Source organism: Salvelinus sp. IW2-2015, linkage group LG32 (assembly GCF_002910315.2).
Source record: "Salvelinus sp. IW2-2015 linkage group LG32, ASM291031v2, whole genome shotgun sequence".
NCBI lineage: Eukaryota > Metazoa > Chordata > Actinopteri > Salmoniformes > Salmonidae > Salvelinus > Salvelinus sp. IW2-2015.
The window spans coordinates 20281797-20301319 of record NC_036871.1 but is presented as its reverse complement, the minus strand read 5'-3'; the positions used below and the strand labels follow the sequence as shown (position 1 = coordinate 20301319).

The 19523-nt window shown below is 41.0% G+C and overlaps 1 protein-coding gene across 1 annotated transcript; it reads right to left on the bottom strand.

Annotated features, from left to right (window-relative positions):
- Positions 1-9947: 9947 nt before the first annotated feature.
- Positions 9948-17934, bottom strand: plk3 (polo-like kinase 3 (Drosophila)). Its single transcript, XM_023977505.2, has 15 exons — positions 17611-17934; positions 16636-16743; positions 16407-16523; positions 16176-16305; positions 15886-15973; positions 15682-15777; positions 15208-15406; positions 14739-14865; positions 14527-14636; positions 13961-14084; positions 13597-13680; positions 13312-13474; positions 13029-13158; positions 11441-11551; positions 9948-11302 (listed from the first exon to the last, which is right to left on the bottom strand). Exons 1-15 carry the CDS (start codon positions 17818-17820, stop codon positions 11108-11110), a joined length of 1992 nt encoding a protein of 663 aa, XP_023833273.1. The 5' UTR covers positions 17821-17934; the 3' UTR covers positions 9948-11107.
- Positions 17935-19523: the final 1589 nt, after the last annotated feature.

The following is a 19523-nucleotide window of genomic DNA, read 5'->3' as shown; positions in this document are numbered from 1 at the left end:
TAGTTTAGACAGACAGCTCGGTGCATTCAACATGTCAATACCTCTCATAAATAAAAGTAGTGATGAAGTCAATCTCTCCTCCACTTTCAGCCAGGAGAGATTGACAAGCATATTATTAATATTAGCTCTCTGTGTACATCCAAGGACCAGCCTTGCTTCCCTGTTCTGAGCCAATTGCAATTTTCGTGGCACCTGACCACACGACTGAACAGTAGTCAAGGTGCGACAAAACTAGGGCCTGTAGGACCTGCCTTGTTGATAGTGTTGTTAAGAAGGCAGAACATCGCTTTATTATAGACAGACTTCTCCCCATCTCAGCTACTACTGCGTTAATATGTTTTGACCATGACAGTATACAATCTAGGATTACTCCAAGCAGTTTAGTCATCTCAATTTGCTCAATTTCCACATTATTTATTAAAATATTTAGTTGAGGTTTAGGGTTTAGTGAGTGTTTTGTTCCAAATACAATGCTTTTAGTTTTAGAAATATTTAGGGCTAACTTATTCCTTGCCTCCCACTCTAAAACTAACTGCAGCTCTTTGTTGAGTGTTGCACTCATTTCAGTCGCTGGAGTAGCTGACGTGTATAGGGTCATCCGCATACATAGACACTCTGGCTTTACTCAAAGTCAGTGGCATGTCGTTAGTAGAAATTTTAAAAAGCAAGGTGCCTAACATGTGACAATAACGTGAATGTGGTCAATTTGACCACGGCCATCTTGAGTGAGGTCTTTGAGAGTATACAGCTCACTTGACCAGAATTGGGTTGCGTGCCAAACGGCACCCTATTCCCAACATAGGCCCTGGTCAAAAGTAGTGCACCATATAGGGAATATGGTGCCATTTGGGACACACACAGACTAGAGTGTCTCTGCTGACTCGTATGATAAATGAATGAGGTCATTCATTCCCATTTCCCACCCTTACATGATGAACTCCATGCCTCCAGAAGAAATACACTATGTCGTTAAAAAAACATGGCCTCTATTAGTCTGCTGTGAGGAGAAAATGGCATTCCAAATCTTCCACTCTGACCTTCATCACAATGGCTGCTTATCAGCCTGGCCTCTGCCTGCCCAACAGCAGCAGCACCTCTGTTCAGAGGAAGCTAGTGTCAGTCAGTCCCCCATCGCCCATCCACCCACTCAGTCAGTCAGTTCACTCAGACCACCTCCCAGCCACCCACACAAGCCCTTCCTTCATAAGGAAATCACCCACCGCCAACACCTCAATAGGCCCTGATCTGGCTGCCTCTCCCAGAGCTGCCATGTGGCCGGGAAAACACAAGTTAATAATTAGGAACATTCTCCGACCCACAGACCTGAATTTCTGAATGCCTTTTTCCAGATGTTTCACTTCCTGTTGAGATGGTTTTCATAGTCGGTGGTGGAAAAAGTACCCAAATATCATTCTTGAGTAAGTAAGTAAAGATACTGTCATGGAAAATGTTTCAAGTAAAAGTGACAGTCACCCAGTAAAATGCTATTTGAGTAAAAGTCTAAAAGTATATGGTTTTAAATATACTTAAGTATCAAAAGTTAAAGTCAATGCTATAAATAATTTAAAAGCACAAGTTTCTTGTTTTTTGAATTTACGGATAGCCATGGGCACACGCCAACACTCAGACATCATTTAAAAATGAAGCATTTGTGTTTAGTTGAGTCCGCCATATCATAGGCAGTAGGTATGACCACGTGTTGGACCCCTGGACCATTTTACTCTCCTGCTAAGCATTCAAAATGTAACAATGACTTTTGGCTGTCAGGGAAAATATATGGTGGTAAAAGTATGTATTTTCTTTAGGAATGTAATAGAGTAGAAGTGAAAGTTGTCAAAAAATAAATAGTAAAGTACAGATATATGCACAAAATTATTTAAGTAGTACTTTAAAGTATTTTTACTTAGTTACTTTAGACCATTGTTCATAGCCTTCCATTATGCGGCTGCTGTCATACTAGGAAGCCATGCTAATCACTAGACAGGACTGAATAGTGATAAGAACGGAAGTAGAATAGTCCAATCAGAGGAGAAATAGAATATTCTAAAGAATCACAGGTACAGGATCAGAGGAGACACTATCATCAGAGAGTAAAGTTGTCAGTAACTCTTAATACTTTACATAAACACAAACCTCACTCCTCTCTGTAACTTCTTGTAAGTCACTCTGGATGGTAGCGTCTGGTAAATGACTAAAAACTGGAAATGGAAATGGAAGGGGGGTACTAGGATTTACTCTGTTTTTATGATGAGTAACAGAGGGAAGGATGTAAGGAAGGAAAGGCAGAGCACATCCTGCYGTGGGCTTCCAGAGTGACGTTACTCTCCCTGTGTGATTCAGTCCTCGTGGGCCACTAGAGTCGTTCTACTTCCGTTCTTATCACTATTCAGTCCTGTCTAGTGATTAGCATCTATGACATCAGTCAGTCAATCCCAGGTCGACTCTTAGAACAAATTGATTGCAGGCACTTGAGCTGAGCAGAGTTCACATAAGGGGGAACATGGAAATTACTAGGATGTGAGACAGTGAAGTGAAAACAGTCCTATTAACAACAAAATCGCAATTTAATCCCTGCTCAAGAGCATTTCATTATAATGGTAAATTAGCACTAAATCAAACACCACTAATATAAAAACAAGGGAGGGCACAAATGTCATGTAAAAAATTACGTGTTTTCACATATACAGTGGGGAGAACAAGTATTTGATACACTGCCAATTTTGCAGGTTTTCCTACTTACAAAGCATGTAGAGGTCTGTAATTTTTATCATTAGTACACTTCAACTGTGAGAGACGGAATCTAAAACAAAAATCAAGAAAATCACATTGTATGATTTTTAAGTAATTCATTTGCATTTTATTGCATGACATAAGTATTTGATCACCTACCAACCAGTAAGAATTCCGGCTCTCACAGACCTGTTTAGTTTTTCTTTAAGAAGCCCTCCTGTTCTCCACTCATTACCTGTATAAACTGCACCTGTTTGAACTCGTTACCTGTATAAAAGACACCTGTCCACACACTCAATCAAACAGACTCCAACCTCTCCACAATGGCCAAGACTAGAGAGCTGTGTAAGGACATCAGGGATAAATTGTAGACCTGCACAAGGCTGGGATGGGCTACAGGACAATAGGCAAGCAGCTTGGTGAGAAGGCAACAACTGTTGGCGCATTATTAGAAAATGGAAGAAGTTCAAGATGACGGTCAATCACCCTCGGTCTGGGGCTCCAGTGCAAGATCTCACCTCGTGGGGCATCAATGATCATGAGGAAGGTGAGGGATCAGCCCAGAACTACGACGGAAGGCCCTGGTCAATGACTGAAGAGAGCTGGGACCAAAGTCTCAAAGAAAACATTAGTAACACACTACGCCGTCATGGATGAAAATCCTGCAGCGCACGCAAGGTCCCCTGCTCAAGCCAGCACATGTCCAGGCCCGTCTGAAGTTTGCCAATGACCATCTGGATGATCCAGAGGAGGAATGGGAGAAGGTCATGTGGTCTGATGAGGCAAAAATAGAGCTTTTTGGTCTAAACTCCACTTGCCGTGTTTGGAGGAAGAAGAAGGATGAGTACAACCCCAAGAACACCATCCCAACCGTGAAGCATGGAGGTGGAAACATCATTCTTTGGGATGCTTTTCTGCAAAGGGGACAGGACGACTGCACCGTATTGAGGGGGAGGATGGATGGGGCCATGTATCGCAAGATCTTGGCCAACAACCTCCTTCCCTCAGTAAGGCATTGAAGATGGGTCGTGGCTGGGTCTTCCAGCATGACAACGACCCGAAATACACAGCCAGGGCAACTAAGGAGTGGCTCCGTAAGAAGCATCTCAAGGTCCTGGAGTGGCCTAGCCAGTCTCCAGACCTGAACCCAATAAGAATCTTTGGAGGGAGCTGAAAGTCTGTATTGCCCAGCGACAGCCCCGAAACCTGAAGGATCTGGAGAAGGTCTGTATGGAGGAGTGGGCCAAAATCCCTGCTGCAGTGTGTGCAAACCTGGTCAAGAACTACAGGAACGTATGATCTCTGTAATTGCAAACAAAGTTTTGTACCAAATATTAAGTTCTGCTTTTCTGATGTATCAAATACTTATGTCATACAATAAAATGCAAATTAATTACTTAAAAATCATACAATGTGATTTTCTGGATTTTGTTTTTAGATTCCGTCTCTCACAGTTGAAAGTGTACCTATGATAAAAATTACAGACCTCTACATGCTTTGTAAGTAGGAAAACCTGCAAAATCGGCAGTGTTTCAAATACTTGTTCTCCCCACTGTAAATCAGCTGGCATACGGACCAAAATTCCAACCAACATTTCCCAAAATAAAATGTATAGCTCAGTCTCTGAAACAAATAAAAATGCTAAATCAAGTCTCTGTTTTAATAAGGAAACAGTGTATTTGCCCACCAAATAAAGTAAATGTTTAATCCAGTTAGAAATCCCTATAAATGTGCAAAAATCATAACAAATTAAATACGGATTAATATTACCAGTTCAGTTGCACTGTTCAGTATTTGAGAACGTCTCACTTGTATCACATGAGGAAAACTTGGCCTTTAAAGTATCAACTGGGTGTGTTCAGTTTGCTTCAACGCTTGCTACATTATGTGACGGTTTGTACTGAACGACACATTCCTCTAAACGATTCGCACCGTACTTCAACAGTCTTTGAGGTATGTTTGCTCCCGTTTGGTAGGTGTGGCTAGATCAATATGGGTGTGACCATCTGATATCGCAAAACTCGTGCAGGACACCATATGGTAACTAGCCTCTAGGCTAATATAATCACACCATTTTTGAACTGGTCGTTCAGTACAGTTACTCTCAGTTACTCTTCCTGTCTCTAAAAATGTTGCCTAACCCAGAACTAAAATCTCACGGAATTTGGTCAGATGCTTGATACCATTTATGGTTACATAGTCTTTCCACGAGAGAAAAGTTTCTAATAAACTTTCATAGTCCAAATGTTCTTCTATTTAACCTTTATCTTACCAAGTTGGTCGGTTCTGAACTATGTCGTTGTCAGTTGATTACATCTCTTCTACAAAGTTATACATTTTGGGACACATGCAAATACATCCATTGAACTCACATTTAGAATATTGCATTTAGCATTCAAATGATCCTCCCTGAACATACAATAAGTAGCATGTCATGATTATACAAAAGCATATTGGCACATACTGGCACTGTATGAAAGGAATGATGAGAAGTTGGAACATCAAGCTTTGAAAAAGATACTGTGTTCTCCTTAGGGAAATATTTGAGTGTTTCTTTTTTTTTTTTACCAGAAAGAGACTCTCCGCCAAAACTGAGTGGCACTCCAAAGAAATCCTTCAGCTTGCTGCAGAAAGGTCAAAACCGAGACAAGGGTTTACAATCACTGATAACAAAGTGTGCCCCTAGCTCTCTGTTTTGTCTCTCCATGGCTTACTTGTGCATGAATCACCAAAATTATGTGATTATGTTTTAAGCACCGAGAGCATTGGATAAAGGGATGTATGTCTTTTTAGTTACAAAATACAGGATGCAAACATCCATTCACTGTGGGTTGTCAACACATTTTAATGGTGCCTATTGTATACTTTAGAGGTCACATAGAAGCCATAATTAAATTAGATGAAATATGCATCATCTTGAATCAATATTAATAATTCAAGGCAACATAATCCTTAAATGTAATGGATAAAAACAGTAGGTTTGGCTGACATTACTGTTGTGCTTCAACCTCAGCTCTGAAGAGTCGTAAGGGTCCAATGATCACCTATTGTTACTAAAACTGTGGGCTGGCTGACATTTCTATGCCATGTCAGGTTTTAGCATCCTTTGGCCAATAGGCCATAGAAATTATAGAAATTAATAGAAGGTATTCCTGAAGTGGTTGGAGTCAATACAGTTTCCCTCCCACTCCATCACATAGATAAAATAAAAAGGTTTAATCTAGACAAAAGCAAATAAAACCCGACCTAACAAGGTCTTCAAAGTCTGACAGAAAAGTTCCCTTAGCTATAGTATATAAACATATTTTCCATTCAAAGGAGAAGTGAAGTCATCAACCTCTCTCCTCTCCTCTTTGTTGTTCAACATCAAAGTTATTGATCCCTATCAGCTTCAACAGAACAGACATGAAAGAAAGCAGAAACCCTCAGTTTCCATCTGAAGATGATACTGCAAGACCTTGGAAATCCCTGAGTCATCCCTTCAGAAGCCCTCAGAACTATTCTGCAGCCCTGAAAATAGGGAGGTACAGTACATGCGACCGTGAGGAGATAACATTGTTAATTAGGCAAGTTAATTATATGGTCCTCTGCTCATCAGTGCTTCTGCCCTTCTTCTCTTCCTCTGATGTCACAATGTTAAATGCCTAGAGACTGAACAGACAGAGTTACTCTCATGGATGCTTTGGGGGTATTTTTGGTTAGAGTAAAACAATACCCTCCTTAAAAACTAAGAAGGATTCTCATTTGTACCTATGCATTACTCTGAATGCGGTGAAATTAAAAGCTAAAGTGACATTGCAATTAAGCATTTGGAATAGCACATTTAGCTTGAGTAAGGCAGGCGTAAACCCATTCTCTCTCCCAATGGGTGGCAGATGTCTTTTGATGACCACCCGCTGGTGCCCCAGTTCCGCTGCTTGGATGTTGCGAGTGTGCCGAGTGGCGCAGAGGTCTAAGGCTCTCAGTGCAAGAGGTGTCACTACAGTCCCTGATTCGATTCCAGGCTGTATCCCATCCGGCGTAATTGGGAGTCCCATAGGGCGGTGCACAATTGGCCCAGCGTCGTCCATGTTTGGCCGTCATTGTAAATAAGAATTTGTTCTTAATTAACTGACTTGGTTACATTTTTTTTAATGCAATCAAGTGAGAGATACTCTGGAGTTAGCTAGATCCCCAGTCCACATCAAACACACTCTCTTCCATGGGTTTCTGTGGCTGCGTTTACACAGGCATCCCAATTCAGATTTTTCCCCCACTAATTAGTTTTTTGACCAATCACATCAGATCTTTTCACATCAGCTCTTTTTCAGAGTTAATCTGATTGGTCAAAATACCAATTAGTGAAAAAAAAGTGTAAACACAGCCTGTTACTCTGATGTATAACCTGGCCATTCTTGCCTACCCAAATGATCTTAGGCTGCATTTACACAAGCAGCACAATTCTGATCTTTATTTCACATTTAAAAAATTCAGAGGTGGTGATGGAGTTCAGAGGTATAGTGGTTCCTGGGAGCATGAGGGTAATGGAGTCTTATGAGTGAAGATGTGGGAAAGAAAATTGTATGTTTTAAATTGTATGGTTTGAGAATGTGTTCCTGGGCCAGATTGAAAGGCCATGCTGAAAAGGTGACCCTGTGAAACCATTCTTTAGTTTATTAAATATTTGATAAATGCCTTTGTCTGCCTCTACTTCACCCTGGTTGCTTAACCCATATCCTAAAGAATCTGTCACTTTTTCACCTCATGACACATGCACAAATCTGGCAAAAGACCAATCCTGATCTTTTGCCAGATTTTTGGCAAAAGAGCTGATCTGATTGGTCAAGACCAATTAGTGGGAAAATATCAAAATTTGGGCTGCCTGTGTAAACGCAGTTTTTTGTGCTTTATAAATACGAAGCCATCGTACTATAGGGAAGGTCATCTGTTAATCATGCACGAATCTCAAAATTAAATAGTCCAATGTAAATAGTGTCTCCAACACCAATGCTATAGAAACTCAGCAATGAAATACCCTCATGATGGATCCTGTTCACTATTCCAGTTATTGACAATGTCATATTCATCCATTCGTATATGTAATTCTTAATCGAATGATTCCAAAGAGAGCAAACACAGACACCATTGATTCAGAAGGTCACTCCTTAAAGGTTAAATAAAATGATTTGTCATGACAGCAGAGGACGTGGAAGTAAGTACAGCAGAGGACGTGGAAGTAAGTCACCCACTGGGCAAAAACGAGTTGCTGCCGTGTCATTTAAAACAAATGTATCTATGTGATGACTTTGAATCAACGCGGAAAACTAATTGGATTTGCAGAAGTCATCAAGGTAAGGGGATTTCATATTTTTTTCACAAAATTTCTAATTTAAAAACATTGTGAAATGTTTTGTTGCTTTTACGAGAGAGTTTATCATCATAGTCTCAGGTGAATTTAAAAGGTAAGGTCATATTAATATTACTGTCGTTATTGGTTGTAGCGGGCTAGTGACAGTAAGTCCATTTGTTGTTTTTAGGGTGGGTGTGGTATATATCCACTTTATGCCACCAGCTACATGGTTGACTAATTTGAAGAGAAGTGGAGGGTAGTAGGCTACTGTACAAAATATGATTGTATATAGTGACACACATGCAACAACTTGTTTTTCAAGTGAACATAATTTCCCTGCCATGTTTTGTTAAAAGCTAATTCTCACCTGCTATTGTATGCATGTTCTTACATACTGTACGTAGCTTTAAAGAGGCTATTTAAAGCTCCTGTTGAATAGGAGAACTTGTACTGAATGATGGCATTTTACACATGCTGATAGGAATTCATGGGGGTATTAGCCAATGGGATGAAACTAGTTAAAGTAATCCAAAATGCTATGTTGGTGTGGATTATGGAAATTCAGAAAGAACTCGTGACAAGGTGTTCGTGTCTGATTTACATTTTATCTCAAGACCACTTTCAATCTCCACGTGGATTTTACTAATACCATAGACAAGTATTAGGGCAGCACTGTGAAATCAATAGTTCAAGACAGATTGATTCCTCTGGCACAGAATAGTGACGTAAATTCATGCGATGAAATGAATGCACCAGCATCTTTGTACAGTACAGCTCCCTTGACTTTCAGGTCTGGCTCGATATAACCCAGCAGCCCCCGGCCCAGTTTAACCAGCAAGCCACAGACCCATGGGGGTCCGGGAGCACCACCCACACTCTACTCCTGAGGGGCTATATGTTTTGATTTACTTTTCTGCTCTTTTGCACACCAGTATTTTTACTTGCACATCTGCTCATCTATCACTCGTGTTAATTTGCTAAACTAATTACGTCGCTACTATGGCCTGTTTATTGCCTTACCTCCTCACGCCATTTGCACACTGTATATACTCTTTCTATTGTGTTACTGACTGTACGCTTGTCTATTCCATGTGTAACTGTCACACTGCTTTGCTTCATCTTGGCCAGGTCGCAGTTGTAATTGAGAACTTGTTCTCAAATTGCCTACCTAGTTAAAGTTAAGGGGGAAAAAAGTCCTCATCCAGGAGCCAGCAACTTCAGCAACTACCCTTTTATGCCGTGACTCAATCGCCCTGACAAACACTTTCTTTGGCAGTTGGCTTCAGGGCAGTCTGGCCAGCTTCTTGGTTGCCTCTCCATTAGCCTGAGAACACCTAGCAGACAACCAGAGAAGGGCCATCTTTTTAAAGCCAGTAAGATCCAGAAGCTTGCGCAAGCCATGTTGGATAGTTAACTGGACAGACTCCGGCAGCCATCTTGTCAGACAGTGAAAAGTAAAAGATCAGTCTTGCACGGTACATGCTGGTGCATCAGGTCATGGGGGAGAACAGGAGACAGGACCCATGGGTGGCCAGTTGCTGTCTGTGGGACTCGCAGCCTGATGACTTTGCAGTTGCCATGTTCCAAAAACCCCTATTATTTCCTTGGTCCATTAGGTTTATTTTGCGTGAGTAAAAGGCACTGAGTGACAACCATTAGATCTAAGTTGCATCTAGTTCACCTGGAAGATTGCTGGTAAATTCCTAGGGCTAGAACATTAGTTCTAATGTATGGCCAACACTTGTTTGTGGATCAATTTGTATTTCACCAACGTCAAATGTTGCGCTCTTGTACAGACATTTTGCTCATGGGCCAAAAAAAGCAACCATTCAGTTGTAGTTTCAGATGAAAGTCAAGCAAATTGTCAAATAATTCAAAATGGTCAATGTGATTTCCATAAACTTTATTTTACGCCAATATAGCACAAATGTGATCATATTGAACATTTCCCATGTGTCAAGACCATACAATTACACAATAAATAAATGTATAAATAAAATAAATACAGGACATTATTGTGCACAAAAATAAAGATTCTGAAGAAGCAGATCCTTTCAAAACGTTGGATTTGACAAGACATTACCTGGAAGTGGTATAATACTTGCACTCAGGAATCACAGTTTAAGGATCAAACTCTGGGTAGAGAGGGCAATGTAAACCAAAGAGGATGGTACAGTATGATAAACACAATACTTATTTTTTACATACTGATACTACAGGGTTATACCATTTTATCAAAATCTTATACCAGGTAGTGACACTAGTGCTATTCAGACATTTGAAGTTTACCAATTCCAAGTAAAAAGTACTTGCCTCCGTAGACCATCTCATGCCACCACATCCACATTCAAAAGGGCTGTTATTGCACAATACAGGCAGACATCCTTCAAAGGCACTTTATCCCCTTTGCCAAATCGCAATGCAATGTAGCGCAGCCTTTTTCAACTGAACACTAAAAATCTATATTACCTATATTAGTAATAATCTATATTACTATGGCTAAAAACTAAAATAGTGGTAAAATTACTGCGAATCCAAAGAAAGTGAAAGTCGTCACCCATTGCCCTCTGTATGCTGTTGTGTACYAATTTGTGAAGTGTAATTATCATAAAAAAGGCAAGCGATGTCAAAGCATAAAAAAAGCAAAGACCAACTTCAGTTTTGACATTGGGGGGTGGTCACTTGGCAGCTTGTGATCCCACTGCCATTTCAGAATCAGGTCTGAGCATTAGCTGAGAGAACAGGGTCAGGTTTTTGTGTGCATGAAGTGAATCAAGCCAGTAGTGTGATACTGTAGTCAGATTATAGGTTCATTCAAAAAAACAAAACAAAGGGCACCATAGTCCAGAGGCCAGACACTAGCCTAAGATTGGGGAGGACTCCCTGAATGAACAGAGCCTCCTGGTCATTTGCTCCCAGTGGAAGCAGAAAGCAGCAGGTTGGTTGAGACTTGGATGGTGCCTGGAGTCATGGACCTGGGGGAGAAGTTTTCCCTATGTACAGAGCCATGATCAGCCCCCCCCCCACCTCACTTGAGCTGTGGGTCCATTATGAATCTCCGTGATGTTGGAGCAGCTGGACCACGTAGCGCATGCGGTGCCTCAGCTCGGCAGAACAGCCCATTTCTGACAGCATGCTCAGGAGGTATGTGTAGGAGACGCGTTCGCGGCTGATATAGGTCAGTAGGTAAGAGTCGGAGGACTTGCACAGGATGATCTTGGTGTGGTCGTTGTAGAAATTCACCTGGGGAGGGGGGAAGGTAAATAAAGTCACGGGGCATAATTAGTGCTAAGCTATCACAAGAGGGTTTTGAAACTAAATTGGTTCTCTAAAAGCAGCATTACATCTACAGGTTGTGACAGTGTGGCTGTAAGGCCTTACCTGCAGGGTACCGTTATTGAAGAGCATCACCAGAGCATGGTCGGTCTTCACCCACTGCAGAAGGAGCGGTGGCTGGGAGGGAGGCTGGTCTTCACAGTGGAGGTCGCCACCCTGGAAGAGACAAGAAACTTGTTACATTACAACCCCATTTAGATCAAACTACAGTGGCTTGGGAAAGTACTCACCCCCCTGGCATTTTTCTTATTTTGCTGCCTTACAACCTGGAATTAAAGTTGATTTTTGGGGGTTTGTATCATTTGATTTACACATACCTACCAGTTTGAAGATGCAAAATATCTACATTGTTCAAGGCAAATCTGATCCAGCTCGTTCAAGTTGGATGGGTTCCGCTGGCGTACAGCCATCTTTAAGTCATACCACAGATTCTCAATTGGATTGAGGTCTGTGGTTTGACTAGGCCATTCCAAGACAAATATTTCCCCATAATAATCACTGGAGTGTTGCTTTAACAGTATGCTTAGGGGCATTGTCCTGATGGAAGGTGAACCTCCATCCCAGTCTCAAATCTCTGGAAGACTGAAACAGGTTTCCCTCAAGAACGTCCCTGTATTTAGCACCATCCATCATTCAATTTTGACCAGTTTCCTAGTCCCTGACAATGAAAAACATCCCCACAGCATGATGCTGCCACCACCATGCCTCACTGTTGTGATGGTGTTCGAGGTGTTGTGTTTGCACCAGACATGCCAAAAAGCTAAATTTTAGTCTTGTCTGACCAGAGAACCTTCCCCATATGTTTGGGGAGTCTCCCACATACCTTTTGGCAAACAAAACGTGTTCCCTTAAATGGATTTTTTCTGGCCACTTCTGTAAAGCCCAGCTCTGTGGAGTGTATGGCTTAAAGTGGTCCTATGGACAGATACTCCAATCTCCGCTGTGGAGCTCATTGATGCCTCCGATTAATGMCCTCCTTGCCTGGTCCGTGAGTTTGTGGGCGGCCCTCTTGGCAGGTTTGTTGTGGTGCCATATCCTTTCATTTTTTAAATAATGGATTTAGTCGTGCTCCGTGGGATTTTGAAAGTTTAGGATTTTTTTTTTAACCCAACCCTTATCTTTACTTCTCCACAGCTTTATCCCTGACCTGTTTGGAGAGCTCCTTGGTCTTCATGGTGTTGCTTGCTTTGTGGTGCCCCTTGCTTAGAGGCTTTGCAGACTCTGGGGCCTTTCAGAAGAGGTATATATTATATATATATATATATATATATATATATATACACTGAGATCATGTGACAGAGCATGTGACCCTTAAATCAAGTCCACCTGTGTGCAAACTAAATAATTCTGCAATTTCTGAATGTAATTGTTTGCACCAGATCTTATTTAGGGGGTGAATACATATGCACACCACTTTTCCATTATTTTTATTTTTTATTTTTTTTAATTTCACCAATTTTGACTATTTTGTATATGTCCATTAAATGAAATCATAAATACATTTTTTTAAAGACAGGTTGTAATGCAACAAAATAGTAAAAAAGCAGGGGGATGAATAGTTTTGCACAGCACTGTACATCCTGATTAGTCATACCCTGATAAGGTGGTTAATAGAGAACCTTCAATGCCTTACCTCCATGAGGTTCTGTTCCATGTAGTTGGCCATCAGCTCCACAATCTGCTTCTGACTGCAGAGCTGCTCTGGTAAAGCACTGGCCTGAAAGGTGAAGTGTTTGTTGTTGGTCAAGCAGTAGTGCACAGTCCTGTGGGGAAAACAATGGAGATGCATTAAACGAGACAAGGGTTTGAGACATTGAAAAGGCTACAATAAACCAGCAGAATACAGGTTGGCAAATCAATAAACTAAGGCTAATAACTGCTTGATCATAATTTATCAAGTTGAAAAGGACTCTTACTTGCGTTGATCACACAGACTCAAGTGTGTCCCCTCGTTGAAGAGCACACCAATGTTTTGATTGGAGAGCTGGTAGCCAAAGCCATATTTGTTGGAATAATCAACCCACTTTGTGACCCAGATAAAGGATTTGGGCCTGGAAAGACATGGCGGGTTTCTTGTAGCTGGAGAGGAAGACACTAGTTTAGAAATGGCTCAGTAATAGAAGATTTCAGTATAATCAACTTGTTTAAATGCCATTTGAAGTATAGTACTAGAATAGCTTGTGGAGAGGCTTAAAGCTCACCTGCAGGCATGGCAGACAAACAGCTGTTGAGGACCTTCATGGCCGACTCCGCTATAGACGCTGGGGTAAGGCCATCTTCACACGCTTGAGAGGGGAGGGTGAAGTTTAGTTGAACTCCCCACCAACAGTGTGACAGTCTGGCAAACTGATTCAACCACTTATCAGGCCCATGAGCTCAGATGTTACAAAACAAGCCATGCACTTATGCCACTTAAATATAACCCATGTAGATGAAAAGCTGTCTCGGCTATACATATGGAAGAGATCATGATCTGTTAGTGGTCCATTATTGGCACATCACCACATTTAAAGCATCACGTTCAGCAATTGAGGTTCATCAAACATAACCCGAGTAGTGACTTACGTTCTGTGCTGCTGGCCACCGTGCCTTTAAAGGAGCGTGATGCTGCAGACTTCCTGGACTCCTCCTCAGCTGGTGTATCCAGCAGACCAGAGCTGACTTGCTGGCCTACCGTGGGAGGGGGAGCCTGAAAGAGGAAACAGCTGTCATGAGCGGTTGTCCTTCCTTAGAAAGAATGGCACATGAGCCAAATGCAGTTTGTTGTATTGAATGAGAGCTACAGACATCAGGGGGCTGGGAGAACTATGATTTACAGAGTGCATATGCAATTGCATTTTGTTCCACAGGCCTGATTCACAAACCTTTTAAAAGATGGATCAAGCCATCACCCACAATCTCCCCATAGATCATCTGGCTGAAATGGGATTCTGCTAAGTACAGTACAACACTATTCTGAGACATTCACTACTATGACTGCCCTCAGTCCCTTGATGGTCTAGGTCTCTTGCTTCATCTCGGCTAACAAGCAACACTGCTGCATTGTTTGAAAGTAATTAACCTTAAGTCTAGCCTGCACTATAGAAAAGTTTAGCTTATGCTAAAAACAATCCATCCTTCAAAATACATACCTCATCGGTGCAAACTGTTTTGTAACTCATCTGCCGACTGATGGAGCATTTGACGATGCCGGACACAAGTTTGGAGATGCTCTCTCGCTCTTCACAATGGTTCTTCTCCACTATAAAACCAAACCCGTTAAATTATACCCTGATTCAAGAGTTAATCCTGGGGTTAAACTGCAGCCTTTTGATGGTCAGTCATGACTTGCCACAAAGCTTACCTTTGGATTTTCTCTTGCCAAAGAGACTCTTGGCCATCTTCGTGAAAAACCTCTTGGCAGGGCTGGGCGGGTTGAGCTCTGGCACTGTCACACAGCTGCTGGGAGGCAGTTTATCTGGGGTGAAAGCCTGAGAAAAAAAAGTTTAGGTCAGGGAAACTGCAAGGTCGGCAATTCAAGGAACCACTTAGCGCAATTAATAGTGCCATCCTCTCAAGTCTCTTTAGTCAGTGGGCACGTGCTGTTATTCCTAGTGTGGCTCTTTAGAAAGTACACTTTATATCCAAGGCTCAGCCCTCCAATTGTACCCAAATTGAATCTGAATATGAAGCATAATGCAATTGGAATTTCATTCAAAATACAAGTACAAATCAAGGCATTGGAGGGGGCTCAAAATATAATCCAATGAGTAAAAAGCATCAGGAATTGGTGCTGTAAAGTCACGCCTAATTCCAGGGCATGGGCCACATACCTTGGTGAAGAATTGGTGGTTCAGGATTTGGTCTAGTGTGAGGCGGTCACTGGGGTCCTTCTGCAAAATGCCAGAGATGAGCTTCTGAGCCGCAGGAGACAGGGTCGAGGGCAGGTTGTATTTTACTTCCTTGATACACTTGTATGTCTCCTTCAGGTCAAGGGTTTCAAAGGGAGGGTTCCCACACATCAGCGTGTACCTGGTTAAAGCAAATAAAAATATTAAGTCTCTCCACAGCCAGGTGATTTAAACTGTTGACACATTCCTCTATCTGAGGAATGTTATAAAAGCCTAAACTAGCTTACCAGTGGTCTACCTCATAACCCTTAAACCATTTGAATACACTCAATTGTGTATATCATTTACATTCAAGGCTTAAGTAGGAGCTGTAGCACCACCATATATCAAAGTGTGACAAGTACACTTAGTCAAATACAACTGACACCAAAAGACAAACATTCCAAGTATACTTACATTACACAACCTAGTGACCAGACGTCAGACTCTGTTCCATGGCCCTGCCTGTTCAACACCTCGGGTGCAAGGTAGTTTGGCGTTCCACAGATTGTTCTGAGGAGAAACCATTTACATTAGAGCAGTTGTTCACCTCGGATTGGCTTTGAAGGAAACAAGAATATTCCGCCAAAGGAATAGGACATATTCCACCAGTTTACTTACTTCTTCCTCTGCTCGACTGTTTCCAACTTCGCAGCAAGCCCAAAGTCTCCCAACCGCAACTCCATGTTCTCATTCACAAAGAAATTGCCTGCAAGGGCAACATTTATCAAGTCAGTTTTCCCAGGCCTCCCATGAGGAATAGTCTGAAGTGCTTTGATATAAAAGTACAACCAAATAATGACAAATTCAAAATATGCCATGAAGATTATCAAAATGTCTGAACATAATGAGAGATTGTGTGGTAAAATAATCCAAACCACACATCTTATTCCACAAATCACCCTACACACCTAATTTGAGATCCCTGTGAAGGATGCCTCTGTTGTGAAGGTACTTCAGCCCAGATATGATCTGCCGGAGGTAGTACCGCACTTCTGGGTCTGTCAGTGTGTGTCTTGCTTTCCAAATGTGTGCCAGGGACTACAAAGACACGGTCAGAGTGTTGTTAGTACCCAGTGAACACCCTTCAGAACGTCTGCACAAGCTGTACCACCAAAGACCAAAACAACCGCACAGCTCACCTTTCTACTGCAGAGCTCAAGGAAAATATAGATGTTGTCTTGGTCTTCGAAATGATGGGAGAACTTTACCACATGTTTGTGATGTAGGGTTTTGTGAAGCTCGATTTCATTTGTTATCTGTCAGAAGAGTAATAAAACAGGTACACAAAATATATCAGTAGGAATAAAGACTAATCCTTTTTGGAAAGGAGTTAGTCTGCAGATGATTGACAATGAAATGCGTCCTTACCTTATCCCTCTGATGAGGTTTTGACACCCTGCTCTGTGGTATCACCTTCACAGCATACATTTTGTTGCTGGAAAGGTCTGTCATTTCATAGCATCTTGCAAAGCCACCCTTTGAAGTAAAACAATATCAGTATCGGCCATAAAAATTACTGTTGACAGTGACATGTCTTTTCATGCATGCTACTTTGCACCTGCCTGTTGGCATTGCCTATCCAATGACGTATGTTGTAACCACACATCTTGTACAAAAATGCGATGCCTTTCTTCAAACAAATTCTTAAATAAGAATGACATTAGCAAGTGTCAATTAAACTACCATTTGTTTATAATGAAATGTAATTCGAATTAGGATAATGCGACTGCAGCATTTTAACAAACAAAAAAAATCCTCCCCATGCGGCAGCAGACAGGCGAAGATGTTTAGACACTGCGCTGTGTTGATACATACATATTCTAAATGCATCTTGTATCATGATACAATGCATGTACATTCTATCAACTACTTGATTATCAGTGACACGTCCGGCGTTACATCGCATCATTACAACTGGCAAAATAACGTTAAGCCATCCATCATGAGGATAGTTATTTTAATAAAATAAGGCGGCTGGAAGATAGCCTACCAATGACCTCAAAATAAAGTCAGAAGAGACAATCTCGATAGTAGCTTTGATTATACCTCGCTAGAGAATTAATGAAGCTGGTTGAGTGTCATATCCCGCACGTGGTCATTATCCCGCAATGAAACAATCACATTTGAGTGTAACGTGTAGCCAGCCCTTGCTCGCAGAACATGCGAACCAACCCGGAATAAATCATGCCAATTAATGAAAGTTGCCACGTTGTAACACTGACGCAGCAATAGCCAATCTCTTCATACTACCATCAAGCCACATTATCACCAGAACGGTGTCTAAATAATTGATTTGTGTGCGATACATAGCAGCACGTAGATCACATTGATAGAATAATATACCTTTCCCAGAAGCTTTCCTTTGCTGTAAGATTTTCCTGTCTTGGAATCAGTCACCACCTGGGCGAGATCTGGTTTGATTTGTTCCGATTTTGTCTTGTTCGGTTTAATAGGAAGAATAACTTGGCCATGTTCTGGACAAGGCTTGAATAGATCCGGATTCATCGTGAGACATGAAGTACGCTGAGAGGTGGTAAAACACGCAGTATCCATTCATCCAAAAATAATTATCCAACAATCCTCTGAATAAACAATTTATCCTTTTAGCGGTGTTGTATCCTGAAATGCAACTCGTATACATCTGACATGCCCAAGCAGAAAATTCCTCAGCTATATAAACTGTCCCTGACGTCACAGAAGTGGGCGGATGAATAGGTGGCTCATTCCTGAAATGAACCAACCATATTTGCTCGAAATACTTCTCAATCAAAGCTGATTGAAACGATAAATGTGATTTTTATGTGTGTGTGAAATACTGAATGTCCCCATGAACAATTTATCCAGTCACGTGACTGTATTGATTCCACTGCTGTTGAATGATATGATTTTTTTGAGAGACATGGACGGTTTAAACCTGTCTTATAAAATAGGCAAGACATTTTATGTCTTGCCTATCATACTTTACACCACTGTATCATACAGTGGTGTAAAGTACTTAAGTAAAAATACTTTAAAGTACTACTTAAGTCGTTTTTGGGGGTATTTGTACAACTTTTACTTCACTACATGCCTAAAGAAAATTATGTACTTTTTACTCCATACATTTTTCCTGACACCCAAAAGTACTCGTTACATTTTCAATGCTTAGCAAGAGAGAAAAATGGTTCAATTCACATACTTATCAAGAGAACATCCCTGGTCATCCTTACTGCCTCTGATCTGAAGGACTCACTAAATACATGCTTCGTTTGTAAATGATGTCTGAGTGTTAGTGTGCAACTGGCTAGTTGTAAATAAAAAAAATAGAAAATGTGTCCGTCTGCTTTGCTTAATATAAGGAATTTAAAACGTTTTATACCTGTACTTTTACTTTTGATACTTAAGTATATTTTAGCAATTACATTTACTTTGATACTTAAGTATATTTAAAACCAAATACTTTTAGACTTTTACTCAAGTAGTATTTTACTGGGTGACTTTCACTTTTACTTGAGTCATTTTCTATTAACGTATCTTTACCTTTACTCTAGTATGACAATTGGGTACATTTCCCACCATTGCTAGTCTATCAGAGCACGTCACACATGACATGGATATTCACGTATCTTGTTAGTGTGATTTTGTCTCAAAATTTGTAATGTAACCAGTATCTTAGGAATTAAATTACATGTAATAAAATAAAAAACCGCAATCAACGAACAGCATTTTATCACATTGACATTATCACTTGGCTGAACATATTGAGGCTGTCTACTCATTTCACTTCTGACAGTGCATGGGAAAGTGATTCCAGATGCCACCTAGCGGAGTAAACATTGAATGGTTTCAGCATGAACTATACCACATTCGGCAATGGGGGCGCGGGGGTCCGGCTTTAAATGTACTCATGAAAGTTGTAATAGTAGAATGCACAAAGTGCAATTTCGAACTTGGGTAGTGCATCATGAGTTCCTCTTGTCATGTTAGTCATTGCATAACTTAGCGAGCTATTTATAACTTGTCAGAAATGTCCAGATCAACTAGCCCATGCCAGCTAACGTTTTTTATATAGTTTTATTAGCCTATAAATATTGCTGTACTTTTTTTGTCACTCAAATATCACATGACTACACATTAGACATGGTAAAATGTATAGAATTGAAAGGAAAATAGCTTTAAAACATCAAAATGTTCTTTGCACCTCATGAGAAAATGTGTAGAATTGCAGAAAATAAGCTTTAAACATGCTAAGTTCCCTACACCAATAAGAGGGGTGC

What these genes read in the sequence shown, in the direction of transcription:
- plk3 (XM_023977505.2), bottom strand. Translation starts at nt 17,820, where the DNA reads ATGGATACTGCGTGTTTTACCACCTCTCAGCGTACTTCATGTCTCACG. An exon ending in TTGAGCTCTGCAGTAGAAAG is followed by an intron (nt 16,306 to 16,406) that starts GTGAGCTGTGCG and finishes GTGTCTTTGTAG; the next exon opens with TCCCTGGCACACATTTGGAA. An exon ending in ACCACCAATTCTTCACCAAG is followed by an intron (nt 14,866 to 15,207) that starts GTATGTGGCCCA and finishes TTTTTTTCTCAG; the next exon opens with GCTTTCACCCCAGATAAACT.